The sequence below is a fragment of the Ornithorhynchus anatinus genome, chromosome 15 (assembly GCF_004115215.2).
Source record: "Ornithorhynchus anatinus isolate Pmale09 chromosome 15, mOrnAna1.pri.v4, whole genome shotgun sequence".
NCBI classification, from domain to species: Eukaryota; Metazoa; Chordata; class Mammalia; order Monotremata; family Ornithorhynchidae; genus Ornithorhynchus; species Ornithorhynchus anatinus.
Window position 1 is genome coordinate 13,771,800 of NC_041742.1, and position 26,448 is coordinate 13,798,247.

The 26,448-nt window shown below is 56.8% G+C and overlaps 1 protein-coding gene across 6 annotated transcripts in view; it reads right to left on the reverse strand.

The window, feature by feature from the left end:
* GK (glycerol kinase) overlaps window positions 1-26,448 on the reverse strand; it is a 45,279-nt gene that overhangs the window by 6,536 nt on the left and 12,295 nt on the right. For 3 of the 6 annotated variants that reach the window (XM_029079617.2, XM_029079622.1, XM_029079620.1), the window contains exons 3-18: window positions 25,142-25,248; window positions 21,533-21,610; window positions 18,781-18,843; window positions 17,447-17,523; window positions 16,094-16,231; window positions 13,768-13,877; window positions 12,687-12,753; window positions 11,344-11,361; window positions 9,854-9,889; window positions 8,890-8,957; window positions 6,250-6,292; window positions 5,309-5,389; window positions 3,921-3,999; window positions 1,982-2,078; window positions 1,184-1,268; window positions 71-191 (exon numbers count right to left, since the gene is read on the reverse strand). In XM_029079617.2, coding sequence (XP_028935450.1) covers window positions 71-191; window positions 1,184-1,268; window positions 1,982-2,078; window positions 3,921-3,999; window positions 5,309-5,389; window positions 6,250-6,292; window positions 8,890-8,957; window positions 9,854-9,889; window positions 11,344-11,361; window positions 12,687-12,753; window positions 13,768-13,877; window positions 16,094-16,231; window positions 17,447-17,523; window positions 18,781-18,843; window positions 21,533-21,610; window positions 25,142-25,248 — 1,268 coding nt within the window. The remainder of the gene's footprint in view (window positions 1-70; window positions 192-1,183; window positions 1,269-1,981; window positions 2,079-3,920; window positions 4,000-5,308; window positions 5,390-6,249; window positions 6,293-8,889; window positions 8,958-9,853; window positions 9,890-11,343; window positions 11,362-12,686; window positions 12,754-13,767; window positions 13,878-16,093; window positions 16,232-17,446; window positions 17,524-18,780; window positions 18,844-21,532; window positions 21,611-25,141; window positions 25,249-26,448) is intronic. The other 3 variants (XM_029079619.2, XM_029079618.1, XM_029079621.2) reach the window with 3 other exon arrangements.

Here is a 26,448-nt window from a genome sequence, read left to right on the forward strand (position 1 = left end):
CGGGGGACGGAGGGACGGGCGGACGGACGGTCTACCCGGAGCCGTGCCGTGGGGCCCCGGAGCGGCTCACCCACTGGAATGCAGAGGATGTCGGCCTGAAGTTGCATGAGGATTTTGTTGTTGGTCATCCCGCCGTCGACTTGCAAGTGGCTCAGGGGAATTCCACAATCTTTGTTCATAGCATCTAAAATCTTCAACCAAACAACACGTCCCGTGACGAGCGGCGGGACGCGGGGCCGGTGGTTCGACATTTTGGGGCGGGGGCCGGGGCTCAGTTCGGTGATGACACACGACCAGGTTCGGAGGATCGGGGGAAAATCCGCTGGGAGGCTCACGACCGCCCAGAGGCTAATGACCGCCCACCACTACGACCGCCCCAGCCCCTTCAAGAGAATAATATTTAGAGGATCGGTTAATCCATCAGCGATAGGTATCCAACGCTTCCACGTGCAAAACACCGTACTAACACTTATTACGTGTTAAGCACCGGATTAAGCGCTGGCACGGATACGAGATCATCGGGTGAGATAAAAGTTGCCGAAAATAAAGCAACGATGACGCCAAGCAGAGGCAGGATAGCAAGCCAGAGGCTAGGCGCGTCTGCTTTGCTGTCGTCCACTACTTTCGTCGTCAGGAGACGCGTGTCTCACCGAAGAGACCCGTGCGACAGATCTCCTTCCAAGGGCAGCCGATCCCGTTAAGAACCGGCTCAGACGGAGGGTTTTTTCGGCGTCCAGTTGGTGAGACGGGGTTGGGCGTCTCCCAGAGCTGCGGCCGACAAACCGGACGAGGGCCCCCGGAGATGCCGACCGTTCTCCGCTCGCGGTCCGCCCCCCCGACACCCGCCTCCCGGGGCCCGCTGCCGGGCACGGGGGAGCTGAGCGAGAGAGAGTGCGGACGGCTCCGTGCCCACCATCGTTACTGCCGCAGACACAACCCAAGCCCACGGCCCGCCGTCCGGCCCCTTCGACGGCCAAGGGGCCGCCTGGGGACAGGAGTGCTGGTCGTATAGGTGCCGGAAGGTGGTCTCCGTGACAGGAGGAAGGGCTAGAGCAGAGGTTCGTGATTTGCGGCAGTCGCCTTCCTCCGCTTCTCTAAACCCGGGGGCGTAGGACTGAGCCCCGTCCTCACGAGAAGCCCGGCCGGCAACGGACCGAGGGGGTGGCCTCGGGGTGACCGTTACCTCTCGGGTTTGGAAGCAGACCGCTTCCAAGGCGGCAAAGGCGATGTGGTTCTTGTTGGTGAACTGGGTCAGGCCGCAGATGATCCTGCCAGAGACACGGAGGCGCCCGTCAGAGCGGCCTGACGCTCCTCACGATGGCTGAGCCCGGCAAGGAGCGATCCCACTCGGCTTTGGGGGTGTTTTTTGGGGTTTTTTTAGTGTTATTAAGCGCTTACTATGTGCCAGGCACTGTACTGAGCACCGAGGCAGCTCCGAGCTAATCGCGTCGGGCACAGTCCCTGCCCCACACTGGGGGCTCGCAGGCTTCATTCCCATTTTACAGATGAGGTAACGGGCACAGAGAAGTGAAGCCACTTGCCCAAGGTCAGAGAAGTGGCAGATAAGAGGCAGAATCAGAGAGGAAATCGAAAGGAGATGCCACGGCTCCGACCGGGGGGGGGGGGGAGGGGGGGGCGGGAAACGACTCCAGGAGGCCCCCACTTTGGGCAGTAGCGGGCAGGGGAACTAACTCTATCTACGCCTCGACAGAGAAGTCACAGGGCGAGTGAGGGGTGGGACGGAGGCCAGACCGGGCGGCCACCCTAGGGCCCCTTCGCTCCCCGGGCAACGCCCTGACTACTTCCTGGCTGGGGAGAGCGGTCCCACCCCGTGCGCCGCCCACGGCTCCCCCGGGGCCGGCCTCGGCAGACCGAGCGGGTTCCCCGAGACGCAGACGAGAGACGCCGGCGACGGGACCCGGCGCCCAAAGCGACGCGGACGAGGGCCGGAAGCCGGCCCGGCGGCCGGCCCGGTCCTTACCCCCTGGCACTGGGTTCCCAGTAGGGTGCGTACAGTCCGGAGAAGGCCGGGACGAAATAGCAGCCGTAAGACGTCCCCACTTCTTGAGCCAGTTTTTCTGCCGGCCGAAAGAAGACACAAGAAAGGGCTTACAAGGGCACAAAACAATAACTACAGCTGTGGTATCTGTGAAGCGCCGACTACGTGCCAACCACTGTACTGAGCTCTAGGGTGGATACAGGATCATTAGGTCCCACGTGGGGCTCACAGTCTAATTGGGATGGAGGTGAGGAAGTGAATCCCCGTTCTGCAGATGACAGAACGGAGGCACAGAGAAGTGAAGCGGCTTGCCCGAAGTCACACAGCAGACAGGTGAAGGATCTGGGATTAGAACCCAGGACCTCCGACTCCCGGGACCGTGCTGTTTCCACTAGGTCGTGACGCACCTCGGCACAGCACCCAGTAAAGGTTCACGCCGCCCCCGAAGAAAAGAGGTCACCCCTCAGGGGTCTGTGATTTATTTCCACTCGTGTGCCGGTTCTCGGCACTCAGTTCAGTGCTCTGCACACAACAGGTGCTTAATACTATTACTACACGGTATTATTGTTTTCGATGGACAGAACAAACTCCGTGCTAAGGACCGAGCCGTTTCCTGAGCCAAGCGTAACCTCCAGGGAGAAAGGAGGTTTGGAGTGGGGAGATCTGTGGGGGACCTCAACTAGAGGACTCTAGGTTTTGGGTGACCTTCGCGAATCCTCTCTGCCACATCTGATCCGGAGTCACCCATGCCTCGGTGGAGGCTGAGAGAACACTGTGAGAAGAACACTAGTTCCAGAGGTGGAACTAGAATGCTCCTTGCCCAGTCCCAGCCGGAGCCCCTCAGCCTACGCCAGTGGGGTTCCGGGTCTTTCCCGTCAAATCCTCCCCCCACCCCCGGTTTTCCCATCAACCAGTCAAAAATGGCGGGGGAAAACAGCAAGAAGGGAGCTTTGCACCCAGAAGGCACTTTGGCAGACATTTCTATCTCCGGGTTCGCCATCTAAAAGGGAGGGCGAGCAGGTACCTCATTCTCAGTTGACAGAATCTAACTATAGCACGGCACGGTGCAGTGAGTCGCCCAAGGTCCCAGAGGAGGCCAGAACAGATGTCCCGAGTCCACGGGGGCCCCGCCGCTGCCAACCCAAAGTTGACTTCTTGATATAAAATGAGGCCCAGACTCTTGGAGAAGCAGCGCGGCTCGGTGGAGAGAGCCCGGGCTTGGGAGTCAGAGGTCATGGGTTCGAATCCCGGCTCAGCCGCTTGTCAACTGTGTGACTGTGGGCGAGTCACTTCGCTTCTCTGTGCCTCGGTTACCTCATCTGTAAAAATGGGGATTAACTGTGAGCCTCACGTGGGACGACCCCGTATCTTCCCCAGTGCTCAGAACAGTGCTCTGCACATAGGAAGCGCTTAACAAATACCACCATTGTTATTATTATTGACGGCCGACTCGGGTTCTAACTTCTAGTTGTCCTCGCTAACGGTTCTGAGGCCCAGCGGAGTAGTGACACAAAGAGCTCAGGGACAGGCAGGCAGTCCAACGAGGTATTTTCCGGCGGCGGTCAAGAGCCTGTGGTTTTAGATAGTCAACTTGGGTCCGTAGAAGGGAAAGCTGGAGATGTTGGACGGTCTTTCCGACATCCACCGGCAAGGTCCACCAGAAGGTCCGCCATCGTGGTTCCCCAAGTTAGGGCTGGGTGGACCTCCGGTCTGTTCCAGTCAGGAGTGGCTCTGTTCTCTTTTTATTTCCACATACCGTTTCCCCTCGCAATAGTCGGAGTCAAATTCGCACAGTGGGTTTCTATCGGGGGGTTTCCCGGAACTCTCGCTGAGATCTTCTTCGTTGACCGATTTCAGAGAGAGCGTTTCCCAACCCAACCCCTTACAGGCCCCTCGTCACCCGGGGGACGCTCGTACTCACCGATCTCGTCGGACGACTTGGCGATGCCGAGGTTGTCTCTCAGCCAGCGAATCACAGCGCCGGCTATCGCGACCGATCCCTGTGGAAGAGCGGAACCTCCAATGGAATCTCTTCTGCGGAATCTACCCCAGCGAGGCAGGCGGGCGCCGTGGCCCCGACCGCTATCTGCACTCTCCCAAGCGCCCGGCACACTGCCCCGCACACGGTGGACACCCGGTAGATACTAACGGTGATGATGAAGGTGAGGAGGTGAACGAGGAGGAGAAAAACCGAACAAAGGAGAAGAGGGCAGGAGGGTAAACGAGTCCGTTTCCATCGCGATCGGTCGATCCTATCGATCGAGCGCTTACTGCGGGCAGAGCACCGTGCTATTTCAAGGTGGCAGAAAGAGCCCAAAGCACAAAGGAGTCGAGTCTTGAGGTACGAGAACCCGTCGGTGACGAGCAGGGGCCGGGGTCGGGCCCGAGACAGCCGCACTCGAAAGCTGGGATGGGTCAGTGAAGGGCAGAGGGCCGGCTGCCACTCAGCAGCCTGAATAACTATTTTAGAAGGCCCGACATAAACTCTGACCCAAATACCTCTCTCTACCTCCCACGGTGGTTTGGTTATGTGTCGGCAGACGTCGCCTCCCCCAGCCCCGTCCCCCGGCAACTGAAGATGACGGGACGGTGACGGCACGATTTCTCCGTCCTCGTGCGGGGAAGCCATCACAGACACCCATTACCGTCTAGCGGGGCTGTGATCGAGACAAGAACCTGATGCCTTCCAGCAGGAAGCCCAGAACATTGAAATCTTCTCCATCCTCCTCATCCTCAAGGCGCTGGGGCCACCCCCTACCTCGAGACCGTGTTCCTCAACTGAGAAGGCCTCCTTCACACCCTTGACCTCCTGGGATCCGATTTCGGGCTCATGGCCTCCTCTGAAAGGGTTAGTTAATTGTATTCATTCAGCGCTTTACTGGGTCCAGAAAACTGTATTAAGTGCTTGGAAGGGTCCAATAGAACAGTATAACAGACACATGGCCCGCCCAGAACAAGCCTACTTGTGACTTGTGTGGAAGCCCAGGTGACTTCCTCGAGGGCAGGCAATAGGTCCAGCTACCCACACCAGAACCAGTCCACCTTCGTTCCCTTCTGGCCCACCTCTCTTCCCACAGGATCGTACTTCTTCCCATTCCCTTCTTCTTCCCCTCTCACCCCCACTTCACCAGGGAACCCAACACCCCGGCTCCCCATCTACAATCCAAAAGGCCCAGGCGCGGGCTCCGTATTTTCAGAACGTTCCTGCTGATGGGGATTCTGGAAATCGCCACGGGTCCTGGCCACTGAAAATGGTCGCGACGCCTGTCCCGCAATAGCCGAGATGGATTTACCAGGGAGGAGACTTACTTCCAACGCGTAGCATACTGGCTTGTCTCTGCCCAGTTTGTAAGCCACCGTGGTTAGCAGGCCATGATCGGAAAACACCGACTGCATCGAAACAGACAAGAGGGTTCAAGGGAGAGCGGAGGGGAGGTCAGACACTTGTCATCAGACTAGAAGCTACGAGTCAGTGAATCTTAGCTAGGTACAGAACACTGTACTCGAAAGACGGGGGCAATCCATATCGCGAATGGATCTGTAGGCTGTAAGCTCCCGGTCTCTGCACACGCTAAGTATTTATTCCAATAAATACCACGGAATGAGTGGTTGATAATGGATCGCCATGCCTTAATTCACAGGAGACGTTTCCTGGAATTTCATTATCACGTAGAGATCGATCGGTCAGTCAGTCGTACCTGTTGACCTCTCGCTCTGTCCAGCGCACGGTACTCGGCTCTTGGGAGGGTACCGTACAACAGAGCGGGTAGACACATTCCCTACCCACACTGAGCTCGCAGTCTAGGAGGGGAGACGGACGTTAATAGAAACGTGTCTATTTGTTGCTCAAATGAAGGTCACATTTGAGCTTAGACGGGCGAATCTTTTAGCTCGATTCTCAGGTTTCTACCCACGAGTCACTCCAAATGGAAATGTCAACGGCTCCCAAGGAAAATCCAAGTGGCGTGGACTCTTTCCATCACAGTAGTCCACATCAGAATAAACATCAGCTTCATGACGGAGTAGCGTGGCGCTCACGTGCATCAATTCGGTCACTTTATGACGCCTAGGCAAGAAGCCGAAGGGTTTTGGAGCAAATCCTGCTTAGCAATAACTTCTGTGTGGGCTGAGACCGTGTCTACTTTCCTCAAATGCTTAGTCCAGTGCTCAGCACACAGTAAGCACTCAAGAAATACCATTGCCTAATCGGGAAAAGGAGAAACTGAAAACCACTGAATGAAGGAACCAACCTTTTGGCCTGTGTTACACAGCAAGAAACAGCCTGTCCCATACCTGCAGTTGAGGAGGAGAAAATTTAAGACAGTCTCTCCGCAAAAGGCATGTTTCGCTCAAAACGGTATTCTGGCATAAGAGAGGATACATTTGTGAAACCTCCCCCTCAGAGCTTCAGCTCATTGCTCGGGTTAATAAGCGTCGTGTATTCTTTAGCTTAGACTGTCTGGAAAATCGGTTTAGAAGACAAGAGTCAAGGAGAGAGCAAGAGACGAATCATGCAAGACGTAACGGGTTGAGCCAAAGCCCGAGAGCGGTCGACGGAGAAGGAGAGCGCCAGTCTCGGTCAGCTTTTCTGGGACGATGACCTGGCTAGCTGAGCCGGGGTCGGGGGGGAACCAAAAAAGAAAAAAATCCCAACACCTACAAAGCCAACTCGCTCGCTCACTCCGAGAGGACCAGCAGGCTCGGGCCCTGAAGGAGCGGCGTGACCTAGTGGGAAAGAGCACGGGCCTGGGAGTCAGAAGGACCTGAGATCTAAACTCCGCTCTGCCACTTGTCTGCTGTGGGATCTTGGACAAGTCATTTAACTTCTCTGGGCCTCAGTTACCTCATCTATACAATGGGGGACCGAGACTGGGAGCCCTCTGTGGGACAGGGACTGTGTCTGACCCGATTATCTTGTATTTACCCCAGCACTTGGTACGTCCGGGACATAACAGGCGCTTAAAGAAACATTATCATTACGGAAACGCCCGTGCCCTCGTCCCGCATTCAGCAGGCACCGGGTGGGCATCGGCTAATCGATGCCACGAGTTGTCCGGAGCGGTCGGGCCCTCAGATCCAGAACGGGGCCACGCTTAGGTTCCAGGACTCCCTGTCTAGATGGTACTCGCTCACGGAGACACGCAGCAGACAAATCTCCCCATTCCCAGCTCAACCTGGGAAAAACCCATCTCCTCTTCCCTCGCCTCGGTCAGCGGGCTTGTGAACCCGAGGACGGTTTCTAGGCCAAAGCGTAAAAACCCCGCTGTCAGAGCACGGCCCACCCGGGCTCCTCGCCCACGACGGCGGAGGCTCCGACCGCCGGAGCTCGCCTGGGACGGCCGGCGGAGACCGCCCGGTCCCTTCCCCTTTCGGCCTCCCCGAGCCTCACTCTGCTTACAGAGTTCCGGGGTTCGAGGGGGAAAACTGGCATTCGAGCCAACAGAGGCCGACGGGAAGCCGGTCCGAAGCAGCCCCGAGAGGGCCGGGGGATTTAAAGCAGAAAGAACATCTTGCCCGGACTAAGGCCGGGGCCCGGTGACCACGGCGGAGGGAAGTACACGAGGAGCTCTCTCCCGGAAAGGCAGCACAGGGCTGGCCGACATCCACCCTGTTCCTTCCCTTCAGGAGCCAGAGATGTTCAAGTTGGGCAGGAGGGCTGGGGAGAGACTCAGGCATGGGTGGGTGGGGGGTGGCGACACAACGGGGGTTACCCCAGGCGCCCTCCGGGTTCTCCCTCGAGCCCGCCACCTCCCCGACCCATCCCAGACCAAGCCCCCCGGCTGGGAGCGGCTAAGCACGGGATCATTCCGACGTCCTTCTAGGCTACCCGGTGTGCCGAGGCTCGAGTGCGAGATTCCCCGGTGTTTCCATGTTCCTTCTGAACCAGACTGAGAGAATTAACCAGGAGACAAGGGTTCTGTAGCCCATTCTAAAAAGTCCTCTCCACCTTGGGCTCGAGCGGAAGGACAAAAAGAAAGGCAAAAAACAGCCAGCCGAGAGCCCCGACGCACGTTCTAGGTCCCCGACGCTCCCTCGGTCTCGAAGACGGAGACGAGCGCGCTTAAGTTTTCTCTGGTTCAAGAGGGGAAAGCGAAAAAATGGCCAACTTCACCCACGAAAATCTGAGGTTTTCTCAGGTGCTTTCGAAAAGGAAGAATCGGTAAGGAAGAGTGTTCCGACCATGCGTAAAGAGTGCGTTTAGAGGAAGCTATTAATGATGAAAATTCAAATTCAAACCAAAAGTCATGCCAGTGCAGGGATTCCACAAACATACGGTAGTCTGTAACAAGCTCCGTATCTGTGAGTTACAAGGAGATTTGAAGGAAAAGACATTGCGTTATTCTTTGGGGCCCAGTTTCTTCCTTCTACCTGCCGCCGTTCTTACAGTACCTCGTTCCTTTGGGGGACGGGAGGGGAGCCTAGGAATCTCGGGGAGAAATGGACACAGGCCAGGGGAGCTCCCTAGGGGCAGGGGCTGAAGCCAACCCTGCCCCCCACCTGGAGAAGGGCAACAGATTGCCCACAGTCCGGGGAACCCCCACCCTCATTTCCAGGGCCGTCTTTTGGAAAGCGGCGACGTCCCTGGGAGGTCCCGAATGAGACCCATTCGGAAGGAGGAAGATGAGAGGCGAGGGGTCGAGACAGAGACCTCAGTGGGCCTTGTTCGCGTCTCTTGGAAAGCCCACGGGATGCGGTGGGTTTTGGGGAGGGAAAGAGACCGGAAGGAGCAGACGGAGACGTTTGGAGACCCGAGGCCTTTCGGCTCCTACGTTCCGGCCCTCCCCTGGCTGCCTACTTCAGGCCTGAAATCCAAACCTGTTGCACATCCACGCGCCAAAAATCCCGACCCGGCCTAACGGTTGGGAGCCGGGACCGTGCCTTGGACTTACGTATTTTTGGCTTGTCCGTTCTGGAAACACATCTGTCCGACAAGAGCGGCCGACTGGTCCCCCAGACACTGAAAGCACAAGAGACGTGAGAGGCTGGCGTCGCGTGGGGTCAGAGGCGGACCCGGGGGCCGGAACCCCTCTACGACCGCCCCCCACCCGGCCGCCTGTGGGCAGGGAATGTCTCTACCAGCTCTGTTGCGGTGGACTCTCCCGAACGCTTAGGACAGTGCTCTCCACCCAATAAGCACTCAATAAATACCAATGAATGACCGATCAATTGATTGACGGAAGGGGGTGGTGCCGGGGAGAGTCCCGGAATCTGGAGCAGAAGAGAAAAGGACGTCCGTGTCCTCTCCGTCCGGCCGGCAGACACGTGGACCCCTGGCCGGGACAGCTCTGAGAACACGGACACCGAGGGGGGTGCGGAACCTGCCGGCGGTCCCCTCCTCTCTTGGGTTGGTGGAGGGCGGGGGAGGTCAGACAGTAGCGCCAACCTTCGGAGAAAGCCCACCCGATAAACGCCATCCGTCTTCCGGAGGAAGTTTCGATGCAAAGGCGGCTTTTCGGAGAGTCCGACTACGTTCCGGTGAGGGTTTTTAAACCGCAAGGGCGGCAGCCTCGCATTTTTCAGGAAGGAAATGACGAGGCTTTTTAATCCTTTTCCCTTGAATCAACCACATTTCTTGAGTGCTTACTGTGTGCAGTCCTGTACTAAAGCGCTTGAGAGTGTGCAAAGAAACCAGAGTTGGCAGACGCGCTCCCTGCCCGCAACGAGCTTAGAGTCTAGAGGGTCTCTCGCAGGCCTTCCTAACTCAGTGGTTCGGGGCCAAAGAGGGTCACTGCCACGTCCCCCGTGGTGGCCCCTAAAGGGAGACCCCCTCGAACCCTCACTCTGAAGTCCCTCTGGCTCAAGAGTAGCCACAGGGCTCCCCCTTCCCCAAATGCGCTCGGGGAAGAGACTCACCCCGGAGATCGGCACTCCATCCAAGGCTCCGGCTTTCTGAACGGGAGAGAGAGAGAGAGAGAGAGAACAAGGGGTCACGCGGGACCGGTCACCAGCTGACCCTGCGCTAAGAGGACTCGGCGCTGAACACGGGAAAAGGGCGTGGAGGTGCTGAGGGGAGTGACATGCTCCGAGGCGCAGACAGACGACACACAGAGCGGTTTTCCGGCTACACGAGGCACGGCCTCCCGAGCGACAGCCCCGAGAACGGCACTGCCGATTGGGAGACGCTAGCGACATGCTGCAACTAAAGGGGTGTCCACACTCTCCATCCGTCCGCCAGAAAAAGACCCAGGTCCCGAGGCGGGCCACGTTTCGGTCGGGGGCTACAGGCCAAAGGTCTCGGCCACGAGGCCTGCCGCCCCCCAAACCGCTGCTACTTTCCCGATCCCGCGACCCCGAGACCACGGGGCAAGCGGGGATCTCCCGGGAGAAGGTCCGGATGCCGTGAGAGGGCGAGGCGTCTGCAACCCATTCGGGGCTCTTATCCTCACCAGACAGGATCGAAAATGCAACACCGAGGAGGAGCAAGATTTCCCGTGGCGGGGTTGGTGAGCCAACTCAAAATGAACCGCCGTCCATTTCGATACGCTTCCCTCCGAATTCCGCCCCTCACGGGGGCGCCACGGCTTAATACGTGGAGAGGATACGTTCCCTAGGGCCCCGTCTCCTCCCTGCCTGCTGAAAAAAGCACACTTATCTTCTCGGGGAGAGACGGGGAAGTAAAAGGGACGGGGGAGTAAGGGAGGGGAGAGGACAACTACTTGTTCAGCGAGTTGGCCGAGAGCGTCCAGTGGCTTCCCGACACACCCCGGGACGGTGGCTCCAGGAGGAGACGACCTGCTAACTCATCCATTCGCCCCACGGGCGCCCGCCCGACACGACTGGTGTCGCAGCTCTGCTCCCGGGCACCGAGGAGGCTCGCTGAGGGTCCTGGGGGGGGGGGGGGGGGGGGGGCCGCTGAGGCCAAGCCATGCAGACACAGTAACAGTGCATTTCCAACCAGGAAGTCTGGCACGCCGGGACGGGGGATGGGGCGGGGCGGGGCAGGCTACCGAAAACCGTCACGGCAGGGAGGTCTGGGATGTTGAGCGTGTTAAATAGCCACGCCGGGCGAGGCAGGACACGGCTCGGTTAAAGTCTTCATTCCGTTCCGAAGACACAAGTGTTCGGCTACCGGGTTCTCTCAAACACAGTATGCGTTCACGCTTTCAGCTGCGCAGCGAGCCGTTGGAAATATCACTCGCCGGCCCCCAAATCTGGGACAAAAGAAGGTACCCAATCGACTGCGGGACCCGGCTGAGGGCGGCGGGGGGGCCGGCCTGCGTTTTTCGAGACACCGTCGATCCTACTTTCACAAGAGTGCCTCGGGGAGGGGAGTCTCAAGCAAGTGGAAATGCACCGTATCTTCACACGAGAAGGAACGCGCATTTGGCGGAAAGCTTACTCACCAGGCTACGAGAGATTTTCTAGAGTCGGCAAGGAGGGGAGAAAGGGGACAGACAGAAGACAATTCAAATTCCAGAGGAAAAAAAATACCGACTCTTCGGCTCTCACGTCACGCAAGGGAGCTTGAGAAGCGCCCTGCTTGAGTCTAGCTCAGAATACCTGACCCGAGTTGGCCGAACCTAAGAAATTTCTGAGATATTTAACTGTCTGGACCTGAGGAGACTCACTGTCAAATCATAAAGGCCTCGATCCATCCGTTTCTATCGAAAATACCGACCGAGCCCCTGATGTGTGAAGAAGGTTTAGCAGTGGACTGGATTAACGACAACGGTACCCGCTGAACGCTTACTACGTGCCCGGCCCTATACTACAGCCCCCGGCCGACTTGGGGCTCAGACTGAGGGAGAGGGAGAACAGCTATTTCACACTCACTTTCATCCTCCCAGAGGAGGGCCTCGGAAAGCAGTGTGGCCTAGCGGAAAGAGCCCAGGCCTGGGGAGCCAGGGGGCTGGGTTCCAATCCCGACTCCGCCGCAGGCCACATGCCTGCTGGGTGACAGTGGGTAAGTCACCTAAACTTCTCTGTGCCTCAGTTTATTCAACACCGGCTCTACGGCCTCCAGACGGTAAGAGCACCGTAGGACAGTTTCTGGCCTGATTATCTTGTAACCACCGCCGCGCTTAACAACCAGACTTGGCACCTAATAAACAGCAAACCGGTATCACAATTATTATTAAGACTTGCCCAAGGCTACCCAGCAGGTAATGATAATAATAATGTTGGTATTGGTTAAGCGCTTACCATGTGCAGAGCACCGTTCTAAGCGCTGGGGGAGATTCAGGGTAATCAGGTCGTCCCACGTGAGGCTCACAGTTAATCCCCATTCTACAGATGAGGTAACTGAGGCCCAGAGAAGTGAAGTGACTCGCCCACAGTCACACCGCTGACAAGTGGCAGAGCCGGGCTTCGAACCCATGACCTCTGACCCCCAAGCCCAGGCTCCTTCCACTGAGCCACGCTGCTTCTCTAAGAAGGTAAGGGATGGAGTCACGATTTGAGTAGAACAGAACCTCTTAATGTTTAGGAACTGTGCGCCGAAGAGTAACTCGGTCGATCGAACGCTTTGCCGAATAAGCCTTAAAGCCACCCGACGCTGTAGATATTCTGAATGACTTCGCCTGCCCGTTTCAATATCGGAAAACAATGCGATTCTACTCTCCGGAACGGGGAAGCTTGGTAAGACTCTCTAAGCCTCATTTTATTCTGCCAGCTACTCAAGAGACGGTGGCCGACTCCTTGAAAATGCAAAAAGTTGAGAATTTTTTTTCTATTTTTTCTTTTTTACCATCAAGCCGTAGATCTCTGAGGAACTCCTGATGCTCGGAAGTATTTCCATAGGGATTTCGAAAAACCTAAAGACAAAAAGACAACATCGGCCACGTCGACACCGAAAACGTTCCGACATTAATCTACGACAGGAGAATCTAAGCCATGGTGCGGGGGAAATGAGAAGACGGCGTCGCTACTGGGAGGACGTGTCTGCGCGTCGGGGCGGCTACGGACCTCCGCCCGAGTTCCCTCTGGCTTCGCCCTGCCCAGGCGTAGCCGACCATCTTTCGGGTCCTAGCATGCGCTGTACAACACGGGCTAGAAACCCAGTACTGAATCCTCTAGACCGTAAGCTCACGCGGGCAAGGAGCGGGTCTTCCAACTCTTTGGTTTTGTTCTCCCCCAAGCACTCAGTACAGTGCTCCGCACCCAGTAAGCGCTCAACAGACACCACCGATGGACTGATTCAATCGGTCGGCCCAACATGCTCGTGCGGTTGGGTATCTACCCAACGGTTGGATGATGGAAATAGTAACGGTAACAATTACGACTATAAATAATAATAGAAACGATGAGTGAGGTTTGTTAAATGTTCGTCAGGTGCCAAGCACCGATACAAAATCATCGGGTTGGACCCAGTTCCTTATCCCACTTGGGGGTCTAGGCACGTGAGGGAACAGTATTGAATGCCTACTGTACAGATGAGGAAACCGAGGCACAGAGGTCGCACGGCAGGCAAGTGGCAGAGCCGGGATGAGAAAGCCGGCCTCCGACTTTCCAGGAGGCCGTGCTGCCTCTCGGTCCGACGGACAGAAATGCTGACCGCACGCATCCATCCTTCCCGCGGCAGGCGCTGGCCACGAGGGAATTCATTCCCACCGGAAGGCGTGAAGGGAAAATGTGGGACGGGGACTGTGTCCGACCCGATTAGCTTGTATCTACCCCAAGCGCTTAGCACGCGGTAAGCGCTTAAACAACACTGTCACCCTTTGAAGAAATCCCACCATAAACGGGACTTGGGAGGAAAGGGTGTTTCGGGGGGGCGGGGGCTTGAGCTGAAATGGGCAAGGAGGAGGACGGTAAGGAAGAGGACGTACTGGCAGAGCTCGGGATCCCATTCCAGGGTGTGGATATTGAACAGCATGGTCCGGCTGGCGTTGGTCACATCCGTGCAGTGGACGCCTCCGTTCTTCCCGCCGGTCATACTCTGCCAACCCGAAGAGAGAAAAGCATGCTTCTTGGTCGGTGCCGGGAGTAACGGGCACCATTTCCGCACGGGGACGGACGGGATTCGTATTCACTCGGTTCCGCCGGACCGTACGCTTTTGCTCCGTGCTTCGGCTTGGACACTCCATCTCTCTGCCCTCTCCTAATCCCCTTGCCCTCTCCTAATAATAATAATTATGGTATCAGTTATGCGCTTACTATGTGCAGAGCACCGTTCTAAGCACTGGGATAGATACAGGGTAATCAGATTGTCCCTTGTGGGGCTCACATTTTTTGATCCCCATTTGTACAGATGAGGTAACTGAGGCACAGAGAAGTTTAAGTGACTTGCCCAAGGTCACAGCAGATAAGTGGCAGAGCCGGGATTAGAACCCACGACCTCTGACTCCCAAGCCCCTGCCCTTTCCACTAAGCCAGGCTGCTCCTCTAATCCCCTCGTCCTCTCTTACCTCATCTCACTGCTGTCCTACTACAACCCAGCCCGCACACGGGGCTCCTCTAACGCCAACCTCCTCACTGTTCCTCCGTCTCATCTATCTCGCTGCTGACCTCTCACCCACCTCCCGCCACTGGCTCGGAACGCCCTCCCTCTCCGTATCCGACAGACAGCACTCTGCCCCCGCTTCACTTATCGAAAGCCCACGTCCTCCAAGGGGCCTTCCCTGACTACGCCCACAATTCCTTTTTTCCCCACTCCCTTCGGCAAAAACCGGATTTTCTCCCTTTATTGGGATCCCGCACCCCGCCTCAGGACCACTGCACTTATGCGCATATCTGCACTCGATATCAGTGTCTGTCTCCCCCTCTAGACTGTAAGCTCACTGTAGGAAGGGAATACGTCTGTTACAGTGTTCTCTCGCAAAGGCTTAATACAGTGCTCCGCACACGCAGTAAGCGCTCAATAAATAAGAATGATTTATTGATCGACTGACGCCACCGGGGGCGGGGGGGGGGGAGGGGGGCGGATCACGGAACATCTGCCGGTCAACGTTCACCTTACTGGACCCGGAGCCTCGTCGAAAGACAACGGGGGCCGGGGGGAAGACAGAGACGTATGTAATGTCTTTCTTCGAGAAGCTACCGGGTTTATGTTCAAAGAAATGCCCCCACGTCGGAAATACATTTCCTCCAGAGTAACTGAAAGCTTCCATTTTCACCTGTAGAAAATTTTAAAAAAACTTTGACATTGAGGGAAGCTTTCCATATTCTTCTGTCATTTATTTAAATAAATGTCTGTTTCCCCCTCCAGACTGTAAGCTCAATGTAGGCAGGGAATGAATCCGTCATATTGTTAAACTGGACTCTCCCAAAAACGTAGTACGAGGCTCGGCGCAGAGTAAGCGCTCAATAAATACGAGCGACTGACCGACTGACGTGAGAAAAAAGCCCACTTTTATAAAGAGGTAGCTGTAACGGATACGGCCAGGTAACAAAAATGCACACCGTCCGAAATTCCAGTGGACCTCAACCGGGGCCGAACCGGGACCAAGTAGAAAGGGTCGTCTCCTCCACGCTCCCCAGCCGGAATGGCGGGATCCATTTTCCCTGCCCTCGCCGTTCTCTCGTGCAACTCACCTGATCTGTGTGACCGTAAAGCGCACGGACACCAGATGCTTATCCGATCCTCGCCCGGCCCTGGATGGCCAGAGGTTGCTCATCGGAAAGATTGAGCAACTCCTTGGTTTACCGGGCCTCCTCTGTAGCGACCAGGAGAGGGCAACCGCGGCACTCTCAGAAGGCTTAGGCGGCTACCTTCTCGACCGAGGGGCTAGCGGTGAAGCCGACGGAACGCGCCCCCAAGGGGAAGGGCAGGATAGTATTGACGGGGGCTCCAGACGACCGCTTTCAACCGGGAGCCCTCCGACTTGAACTCTCCTGGGACGGGAGGTGGGAAGTGAAGGCACCGCTTAACAAGAAGCTGTCTCTCCATTGCCACTTGGTGTCGGCAATCGATACGGATCCCCTCAGCCCCACCGTATCTGTAACGTTTCTTCGTATTAAGGTCCGACTCCCGCTCTAGACTGAAAGCTCGCTGTGGGCAGGAAACGGGTTGACCGACTCGGTTGTATCGTGCTCTCCCGAGCGCTTCTACGGCGCTTCGCGCACACTAAGTGCTCAATAAATACAGTGATTCGACGGATGACGAGCGGGACATTTTCAACGAATGGAAAACAACGCAAGTTCAAATGAGCATACCCAAATGAGCCAGGAGTCGATGGTACCAAACATAGCTCGATCGTCTTCGACGGCTTTTCGGATTTCTTCCACGTTGTCAAGGAGCCAGCGCAGTTTCACGGCACTGAAGTAAGTGCTGATGGGGAGACCCGTCTTAGACTGGCGAGAGAGAGAGTCGATCAAGGGGTTACTACGTCGACAGTTTAAGGATCGATTCGGCACGCTACCGGTGACGTCCTGGGACGGGACAGAGCGGGTCCACCGTAGATGTCAAGAAACACACCGAGAAACCTCCCACGCCCTGCCGATCGTAACCCAAGCACGATTCTTTCCTACTCTGCACAGAGGTTAAGCGTGCGTCTGCGCAAAGGCTACGATGCGCTTGCAGTTCAGAGACCAGCCACAGATCAAGATAAAATGAAAATAAAGCGACATTAGCCTTGAATAATCTGGACGGTAAACGGCCGGTCAGAGGGTGGTTTTTCTAAAGAAGAAATGACAGACCAAGATTAGAAAAACCACACCCTCTCTTTTACTCAGTTACTTGCTCCTTAACCCGCTTTCGCTGGTGTTCCGTGAAAATGACCTTTGGGTTATATTTAACTTGTCTCGTAAGTTCATCACCCCGAGAGCTGTTGGCGTCCTTAGGATCCGAGTCCTACGATCACTTTGAGGGTCAAAGAGGAGGTGGGGCGAGACGTGAGATCAGTCACCCAACCTCCCCCGGGCTACTCGAGAAAGGTTTGAAAAACGGGAACCGTTCCCCATAACCGCCTCGTTAACCCAAGGTTCCGTGAAAAAGCCTATAAAATCTCTTTTTATAGTGGAGAGCGAGGAGAGCAGACATACCCAAAGGAAAGAGGACAGCCTGATAAAAGTTATAATTGTCCTTTTCCTCTCAAGGAGGGCCAGTTCCTAGAAAGGGGAAACGTCGAGTTTCCCGAAGGAATGCCGTGGGTGCTCAGGGAGCCGGTGTTGGCCCTGTCGGCGCGGTCGCTGAACCCGCGTGCAAAAAAGGACCATTTCCTTGGAAAAGTTCTATTTCTAAGTTTTCTATGCACTCGTTCATCCGGCTCTCCGCTCTTCCTGCTTCCTCTTGCCTATAAATGAGTTCAGTGTCCTTCTTCGCTCGGTACAGTATGAGCTCCTGGAGAGCGGGCCTGGTCCCGTCCCACCTCCCCACGCCCCGCCATCCCGCTGCGGCGAGAAACGTCCGGGGCGAGGGCCGGATCCCCGGGAGCGAGGGCGGCCGGGGCCGAGGGCTGAGGATTCAGCCCCCCGCCTCCCTTGGCCCCAGTGAGGCCCGGACGACGAGGGCGGGTGGCGGCTACAGTCGCTGGATTCCCGGGCGGTTCTCGGGGAGGGATCGCTTACCTTGACAAAGTTATTATTTCCTGGAATTTTCTGGGCAAGAGCTTCGACTGTGGATTGAGTCCTTAGGTCGAGCCACACTACAAACCAAAACAGAGCGGTACGGGTTTACGACACCGGCAATCATCGGGGCCTAACTGAAAATTACCAGGGCCGGAGAGGGCGGCGGGGAGGGGGAAATCACTTAGCCCTCATAAGGCAGCTGAAACTAAGATTCGATTTCGAAGGGTAATCACGAAAACATTTTTTGAGACGGTGAAAGGAGAAGGTGCTTTTCCGAAAGGAGAGGATCTCGGAGAGAACCTCGGGGTTCATCGCGTTACAACTTTCCTGACGGAAAGAAATCGGAAACGTATCCTTGGATGCGTATATAAAGCCTCGAAACTTTGGAAGAAACTCACCTCCGGTACCACGGCAAGCTCAAAGTCCGTTCAAAATACTGGGGGACCTAAAGGTCACGAACTCAGATCCCCAGAGCCCCCGGATGAACCTATTGCAGGGGAGAAGCAATGGGCCGGATTCTGAGTAAGAGAACGTGCTCCCCGTTTCTACGTGAAACGTTCTAGGCCTTGAATGACTCTACTGATTTGCCGTTTCGCTCGCTGAGAGGGAAAGTCCCCTTGGGGGCCAGAGTGATGATTCGGGGGTGGGGTCCGGGAATACGGTCCATCGGCAATAGGCGGCAGCGGGCTGCGCCGCGACCTGAGTCTGTGGTGATAAGCGTTCGCCTCGGCTCGCCTGGCCCCATCGCGTCCTTCGCCTCCTTCTTCACCTCTGAGGGAACGGTCCTCGTTGCCTCAGAGCCTGACCGGGGGGCGAGGGGGGACTGAACCCAGGGGACTCTCCGACTCCAGGCGAATCTGCCCGGCTCAGCCCGACCCCTCCGTGACAGTCCGGAAGCGGGGAGGCAGTGGCACCCGCTCGGGGAACCAGCAGGTACCCGGGGCAGGCACCACCAGAGGCCCGGATCGAGGGGCCGGAATCTCTCGCTGACCCTAGAGGACGGTCCCAGGGAGGGGAGGAGCGCACGGAGCCCCGGCTCGTTGGCGGGGTTTGCGCCTAGGAAGAGACTAGGAGGATCGGAGAAGGGGAATTAAGACAATCACAGATATTCAGAACCCACAACCACAGAGGAGATGAGATTTGGCAGAATCAGGTGGGCCGAAAGAAGCACGCGGCAAGCCGGAGGAAAGACCCGCGGGAGAAGACGACGAGGCCGACCGGGCCGAGGGCGGCGCCGGCCGCGGAGCCGGCTGAGACCTCCCGCCCGTGGGAGCCGTCGCTGGGGTCTTCGAGCCGGAGACCCCGGAAAACCACCACCGCTCGAGCCCCAATACCTGAGGGAGAACCGGACGGAGCACCGGCAGCTGGAACGGGAAAACCACCAGAGACGGGAGCAGCTGGAGCGTCGGGAGAAACAACGGCGGGGTCGAGACCGGAGGCGGCAAGACCGAAGGCTTAAGCGGGTTCCGGTAGCTTCCCCGGAGCGTCACCGGTAGCTTCCCCCGCCCGACCCCCGACCCCCGGAGCGTGTGTGGAGCGTGTGAGCCTAGGGCCTCTCTCACACGGCTGGGAAAAGGCGAAGACGACGACCACCGGAGCCCCTCTCGGACCAGGACTGGCACCGGGATCGGATTCTCTACGCCGGCCACGGTGGCCTCATTCCCCCTCTCCTTCTCCCTCTCTCTCTGCCACTCTCTCTCCCTCGGCAGTCACCGTGGGGAGACCGGGAAATGATCTTACCCACCCACAGGACGGGAGCAAGCCGGGGATGATGGGGATGTGACATTATGAGGTGTCAGGATGGGTCACGGGCGGGTTGGAGACAAGATGGGTATCGGGAAGGAGACGGGAGCCGGGCAGTGCCCACCGTTGGGCCAAGGAAGGCATTTGCACCTGGGAGAGGATGCAAAGCCCATGAGGGCTGGGGGCCTCTCTCTGAGCCCCCGAGGAAACAGAGCCCAGAGCAGATGAGGGAAAGGAAGCTAGAGAAAAAGAACTCCAGGACAGGATAGAGGCAAAAGAACAGACTCGGATCGACTACCTCTGGGACTCTCGTCTAGTAAAAACTGCAGGAAAGACACTCCCTGTCATAAAACCTGGACGGGTGGAAAAGAACGGAAGAGCGAGCCTCGGGGAACTTATTCTGGCGGACCAAAGAGGACTAGACGATCCCCGGGAGCCGGTGTACTTGGAGGAGCGTAACAGGATCTCCATCCGTCTTGTCCATCCCCGGGTGAACCCGGGGAGGATGGCGCTTTTGACCTGGGGTACGGCCCCGAACCGTCACTCGCCCTTCCTTGCTCGGGACCGGCTACGGTCAAGGTGCAATCGAGCCGTGCGTGAAAAGGGAAAAACCTGAAAGAAACCTCGGTCCTGATGGCAGCGCCGCTCACCGGCTGCGTGAGAACGTGTGAGAGGGCAAGAAGGAACTCGGGTGGGAGCCGGAGCAGGGGAGGGGGGAAATCTAGGTCTCCGGGGCCACGCTGCAGGACAAGAACAGGCATGCCCGGGCCACACCCTCCGGTCAGGAGGGCTCGGTCCAGTGGGCATCTCTGGATTCAAGAAGGGCGCACGTTCAGAAAGGCCGGTGGACTTGGGCAGCCACGACCCTGAACGGGCCACCCGCCGGGAAGCTCAAGTTGAACGATGACCTACGCCCGTCCCGTGACTGGTTCAAACGGAGGTGGCCTCGGGGACCAGACTGAGACTTCGCGGGGCCTCTCCGCTGGGCCTGGCGCAGGTGGAGATGGCGGGGGAAGTGGTGTGGGGGGACTGGACCGGACCCACGATACAAAAGCAAGAGATTTCTCCTGGGCCGAACGCCGGACAAAGGGACTTGGAAAATACCGAGGAACATAGCGAGAATCACTCGGGGCCAACTGAGTGGTAGAAGACGATTGCTTTCATCTCTTAAGGCTCGGGCCTGCAGACCGGCTTGAGGTACCTTAAGACGCTTAACTGCTCTCCCCCACTTCGAAGCCTTATTGACGGCACATCTCCTCCAGGAAGCCTTCCCCGACTGAGCCCTCCTCTCCTCCCACTCCCTCCTGTGCCGCTCGTACTCGCTCTTTCATTCATCCTCTCTCCCTTCCCCATCGCACATATGTACGGATCTGTAATATCTGTAATTTATTGATTGATTCATCTATTTATATTTGAGACTGCCTCCCCTTCTAGACTGGGAGCTCATCGTGGGCAGGGAATGTGTCTGACGGTATATCGTACTCTCCCAAGAACTTAGTACGGTGCTTTGCACACAGTAAGCGCTCAATAAATACGATTGTTAATAATAATTAATAATAAAATGGTCCCATCCGTTCCCCGAGGAGCAGAGGGGTCGTACGGCCCAGGTTCCGGCGAGGAGAAGAGGTCTGTCCGGGCTGGGCGTCTGCCCCGGAAGGGGGCTGTTTCAGCAGCTGCCCCCGCTTAGGGGAAGTGGCTACCAGTGGAGGGCAAGGACCAGGCACTGCCTGTTTCTGCTTCAGGTGACCGTCTCCCTCTAAAGACATGGAAAAGTCAAAGGCGTGGACCTGACGGACCGGCCACTGCTTGCTTAAGCATTCACCGCCCAAGAGCCGGGTTGAGATTTCTCCTCATTAAAGGCAGAGTTCAGGTTCCGGAGCACATTCAACGGCCCGAACCTCGGGGTGAAAGAGGAGTAAATCTGTACCGAGGATGTGCTCGACATCACAAGACCTGGTTACAACTGGGTCGGGCGGGGCAACCGACTGACATGAGGAGAGGTGCCAAATCTGACCTTAACTGACTCTGGAGTGGAGTTCAAATGATGCTCAGCTACAGGACCTCCCTAGAATACAGTTATCGAACGAGCTCACAGACGACAGGAAGCTACAATCAAGTCAACTGGCGGTCACAGGGATAGTCGTGTGACCTCGTTGGTCTGCGGATAGGCTAAGGCCTACTGTCGCTCAAATACCGAGGATCACGGGGCACACACTTAGTACCGGTGGACTGAGTAGCGCTAGAACGTACATATCCGTAGGAGCTCAGAGGAACGGTAATAAACGATCGACAAGTCCACCGAAAACGCCCAAACCAACACCCGTCGGACCAGCGGCCGCTTACCGACGGCATTGTAGAGAGGCTCTCCGGTGAACTTGTCCCAGACCACGGTGGTTTCCCGCTGATTGCTGACACCGATGGCTTTAAAAGAGAGTTGAACAAGGGAAGAGAAGAGATTGTTGAGAGATCCAAAAAGCAATCGGGACACGTTGCGGTTCTTGGCCATTTTCCGCTGGACGGCTTTTACTCACTGAGTACGGCTTGTGGGCAGAGCACTGCGCTAAAGGCTTGGGAGGACACGACCGAGTCGGTAGCCACGATTCCTGCCCTCAAGGAGCTCACAGTCTAGCCGAGGAGACAGACGTGACAGTGATTTGCGGGCAGGAGGAAGAAGGAAACGGGGATATGTACGTGAGCTGTTGCGAAAGTGACAGGGGTGTCTAAATTATCTGTCTGAATGGGATCCAGAGAGCTGGGATACCGGTGCTTACAGAGAACTGACGTGCTGAGATGGCAGAGAGGTAAACATAAATTTCTGCAAGACAAAATGCTTTTAACCCCTCCGACCACTTAAACAAGGTCATGAACAAGCCAGAATGATGGCAGCGTGGCCCAGTGGATGGAACGTGGGCCTAGGAATCGGGGGACCTGGGTTCCAAACCCGATTCTGCTACTTGTCTACTGTGTGATCTCGGGCAAGTCATTTCCCTTCTCTGGGCCGCAATTACCTCATCTGTAAAAAGGGGATCAAGATTTTGAGCCCTCTGTGGGACAGGGACTGCGTCCAACCTGATTAGCTTGTTCCTTCCCTAGTGCATAAGTACAGCGCCTGGCACGAGGAAGCACTTAACAATTACCACTGGGGAAAAAAAAGGGGATGGGACTTGAATAATAATAACTGTGGTATCTGTAACTGCTTACTAGTGCCAAGCATTTGTACTAAGCGCTAGGATAGAGACGAGATAATCAGGTTGGACACAGTCCCTGTCCCACATGAGGCTCACATTCTAAGGGGGAGAGAGAATAGGTATCGAATCTCATTTGACACAGGATCTGAGACCCAAAGAACTGAAAGGACTTGCCCAAGGTCACAGAGCACTCCTGTGGTGGAGCCGGGATGAGAACCCAGATCCTCTGACACCCGGAGCCCTGCTCTTTCCACCAGGCCAACGCTGGTCCCAGCATCCTCGCTCCTCTCTCGTGGGAAATGGGGTAAGGCCCTTGAACTCTCTGGGCCTCAGTTTCTCCCTCTGTAAAAAGGGGGAAAGATTCACTCATTCAATCGGATTTATTGAGCGCGCTTACTCAGTGCAGAGCACTCTACTAAACGCTCGGAAAGTATAATTTAGCAACACACAGAGACAATCCCCACCCAACTAAGGGCTCACGGTCTAGAAGGGGGAGACAGACAACAAAACAGAACAAGTAAACAGGCATCACTACCCTGAAAATAGATTGCAGTTGTCCCTCCCTCTTTGGCTGGAAACCCCCCCGTGAGACTAGGGCTGCGCTCGATCCAGTGCTTTGCACATAGTCGGTGCTCGATAAATACCAGCGTGATTAGCGCCCAACCAGACACTCTCTCGGCAGTCCCTTTTCCACCTCCCTTCACCCGCTATTCATTAACTAAGAGCCTCGGAGTGAGAGACCGAAGTCGCTGTTTAATGGAGTTTCGGTACTGAGCCAAACGAGTAACACGCACACTCTGCCCGCTGGCCAAGTCAAAGTCCGCTGGCGCCATTAACGGGCTGCACCTCGGCTGCCTTGTGCCGTGTTGGGAAGGGTCAGAGATCCTGGGGAATTCAGAGGTGGCTCGCCACGGAGGAGAAGTTCCGCAGTCCCGGGGCCCTGGAGGGGCTTCACTGTCGGGAGGGAATGCGTCCACCAACTCTGTTATATTGTACTCTCCCAAGTGCTTAGTGCAGGGCTCCGCCCACAGTACCTGCCCAATAGATACCACGGATCGAGCGACGGAGGAGTTGGCGCTCAAAGGCCTGTTTGCCGATCAGAGATCACCTCCGACTGAAGCTCTGTCGGAGGGAGAGAACTCACCGCAAATAACGGTGGGGTGCATGTCATGCCCACGATGTGCCAAGCGCTGTACCAAGACCGGGGGTAAAAGTGAGATAATCAGGACAGCCCCTGCCCCACATGAGCCTCACACTCTCAAGTGGGAAGGAGAACTGGGATTTAATTCCCATCTGAACTCAAGTACGGCGAAATGAAGTGACTTGCTCAAGGTCACCCAGCAGGCAAGGGGATGAAACGGGGATCAGAACCCAGATCTCCTGACCGCCGGGCTCTGGCTCTTTCCACTGGGCACCCGAAGTTCAGCGGCTCAGCAAACCCCGCCCCACTCAGAGCAGCCAGAGGTTGCCTGGCCTGAAGGGAGGGGCTTCGGAAGAACTGACGGACCGCACCCTCAAAGATGACACAGGTGGAAACTGAGGGCTAATCAGAGGATCCTGAAATTCCGAGTAACGCCCTCAAGAAAGGCTTTACCCACCAGAGGGGGATTCAAATATTTCCCATATTTCAGTTCCGGGTAATGCCCTCCAGAAATACTCAACCGTGTGAGAGGGATTCAAACATTTCTACCTCCTTCAAAGAGCCAAACAAGACTCCCCGTGACCATTAAAGTACAACGGCATTTACTAAAGGCTCGGGCTGTACCGGGCCCCGGGGGAGAAAATTATCAGATCAGAGGCAATCCCTGCTCCTCACTCTCTTCCTTAACCCCACTTTACGGGTACGTTCCCTGCCTATCAACTCTGTTGGATCGTACCCTCCCAAGCGCTTGGCAGACTGCTCTCCGGACGATAAGCGCCCGATCGTGTTGACTTACTGACGGAGAACCCGAGGCCCGGGGAACAATAACGATAGTAACAATAAGCCCCGTCAGTCACTATTTGTTAAGCTTTTACTCCGCGCCAGGAACCGAAATAATAATAATAACCATGGCATTCGTTAAGCGCTTAACTACGTGCCAGGCACTGTACTTAACGCTGGGGGGGATACAAGCAGGGCTCTGCACACGGTCACCGGGGTGGACAGAAGGAGTTCAGGCTGAACGCGGTCCCTCGTCCCACGTGGGGCTCGCGGCCTCGAGCCCCATTTTACAGATGAGGTAACCGAGGCGCAGGGAAGTGAAGTGACTCGCCCAAGGTCGCACAGCAGACAAGGGGCAGCGCCGGGGTCAGAACCCGTGACCTTCTGACTCCCGGGCCCGTGCTCTATCCACTACGCCATGCTGCTTCTCTACTGTGCTCTTATTCCGAGCACTGGGGTAGGAAGAAGTAAGCTCATGAGGTTGGGCACAGTCCCTGTGCCACCTGGGGCTCACAGTCTCACCCCCCATTTTACAGGTGAGGGAAGCGAGGCACAGGGAAGTTAGGTGCCCTGCCCACGATCACTCAGCAGACGAGTGGCAGAGCAGGGATTAGAACCCAGGTCTTTCTGATTCCCAGGCCCGGGCTCCATCCGGGAGGGTGAGTCACCCGGGGTGCCCAGCAGGCCAGGGGCAGGGGCGGGGTGGCACGGCGTGCTCGGAGATGCCCCTCATCCAGCCTGAGGCTCCACGCCGTCACCCTGATGCCAACCAGATGGGAATCTTGGCCCTCCCTTCCTCTCTTCCTTGCCTTCCTTCCGAGAACGGGAACGGGCGGCGCCTACCTTTGATGTTGGAGATGTCGATATTGAGCTGGACAAGTTTCTCACAGGTTTTCTCTATACACTCATAGACAGACTGCAGAATCTCCTTCGGATCTTGCTCCACCCATCTTTAAACACAGCGAAACATCTCGTTAGCCCCATAGGAAACGGCGAACGACCCGACGGGCAGCCCCAAAGGTCACCCGAGCGCGCTTACAGCAGCCGAGAGCCTTTTGCGTTTGTTTCTCTCCGGGAAACAGAGGTCAGAGGTCCGACCTCTTCCGGAGAGAGTCCCTCAGAACTGGCCGGCGGCAGACGCTCTGGGGGGACCGGGTCGGGCGCCGATTCGCAGAGCGAGGGGGGCGCTGCCGGCCTCTCCGGGGAGGGGTCCCCGGCCTCCCACCCCGATGGACCGCGGTCGCTCCGTGCCCAGACGGGCACGACGGTCCCGGGAGCGCCCGGCCCAGAGACGTCGACTCCCGGGAACACGGCTCGAGTCGGACTCCACGGCACGCGCGACGGGGTGAGGGGAAGGGGGTCTCGCTGTTCCCAATCACCCGATGGTACCTACTGAGTCCTTACGGTGTCCGGAGGACTTTTCTAAGCACCTCACGGAGGACGGGGGAGCTCGGGGACACGATCCTTGCCCTCCAGGAGTTCACCGCCCAGCGGCGGAGAGTGACGCTCAGGGGTCTAACAGGAGGAGGCGGTCACAGCACCACGACACGTGCCTACGTGCTCCGGGAAGAGGACCGGATCGCCCCTCTCTCACCGAATCGGGATGTCCCAGCTGGTCGATGCAAGCCCTAATACGTTGCCGGCATCGACGACTAAGGCTTCGCGCGGTCTCTCGCCGGGACCATTCTGATCCTAGAAAATGCCGCTCGAGAGCAGGGGTCGTATCTATCGACTCTACTTACCGTCCTCTGACGAGCACACGGTACAGTGCTTGGCACACGGTAGGTGCCTGATAAAAACCACTAGTTGATCGATCGAGAGATTTCTAATTAATTATCGTCCTTGGTAAGCGCTTACTATGTGCCAAGCGCCGTTCTAAACTCTGGGATAGACACAGGTTCATCAGGTTGGACCCGGTCCCTTTCCCACATGGGGCTCGTAGTCTTAATCCCCTTTTCCAGATGAGGGAACTGAGGCCCAAAGGAGTGAAGTGCCTTGCCCAAGGCCACACGGCTGACACGTGGCAGAGCCAGGATTAGAACCCAGGTCCTTCTGACCCCCAGGCCCAGGCTCTAGCCACCGAACGGTGCCGCTTCTCTTCACTGGGGCTCCCGGCACGATCGGCCCAGGACAATTCTCCTGATAAAACT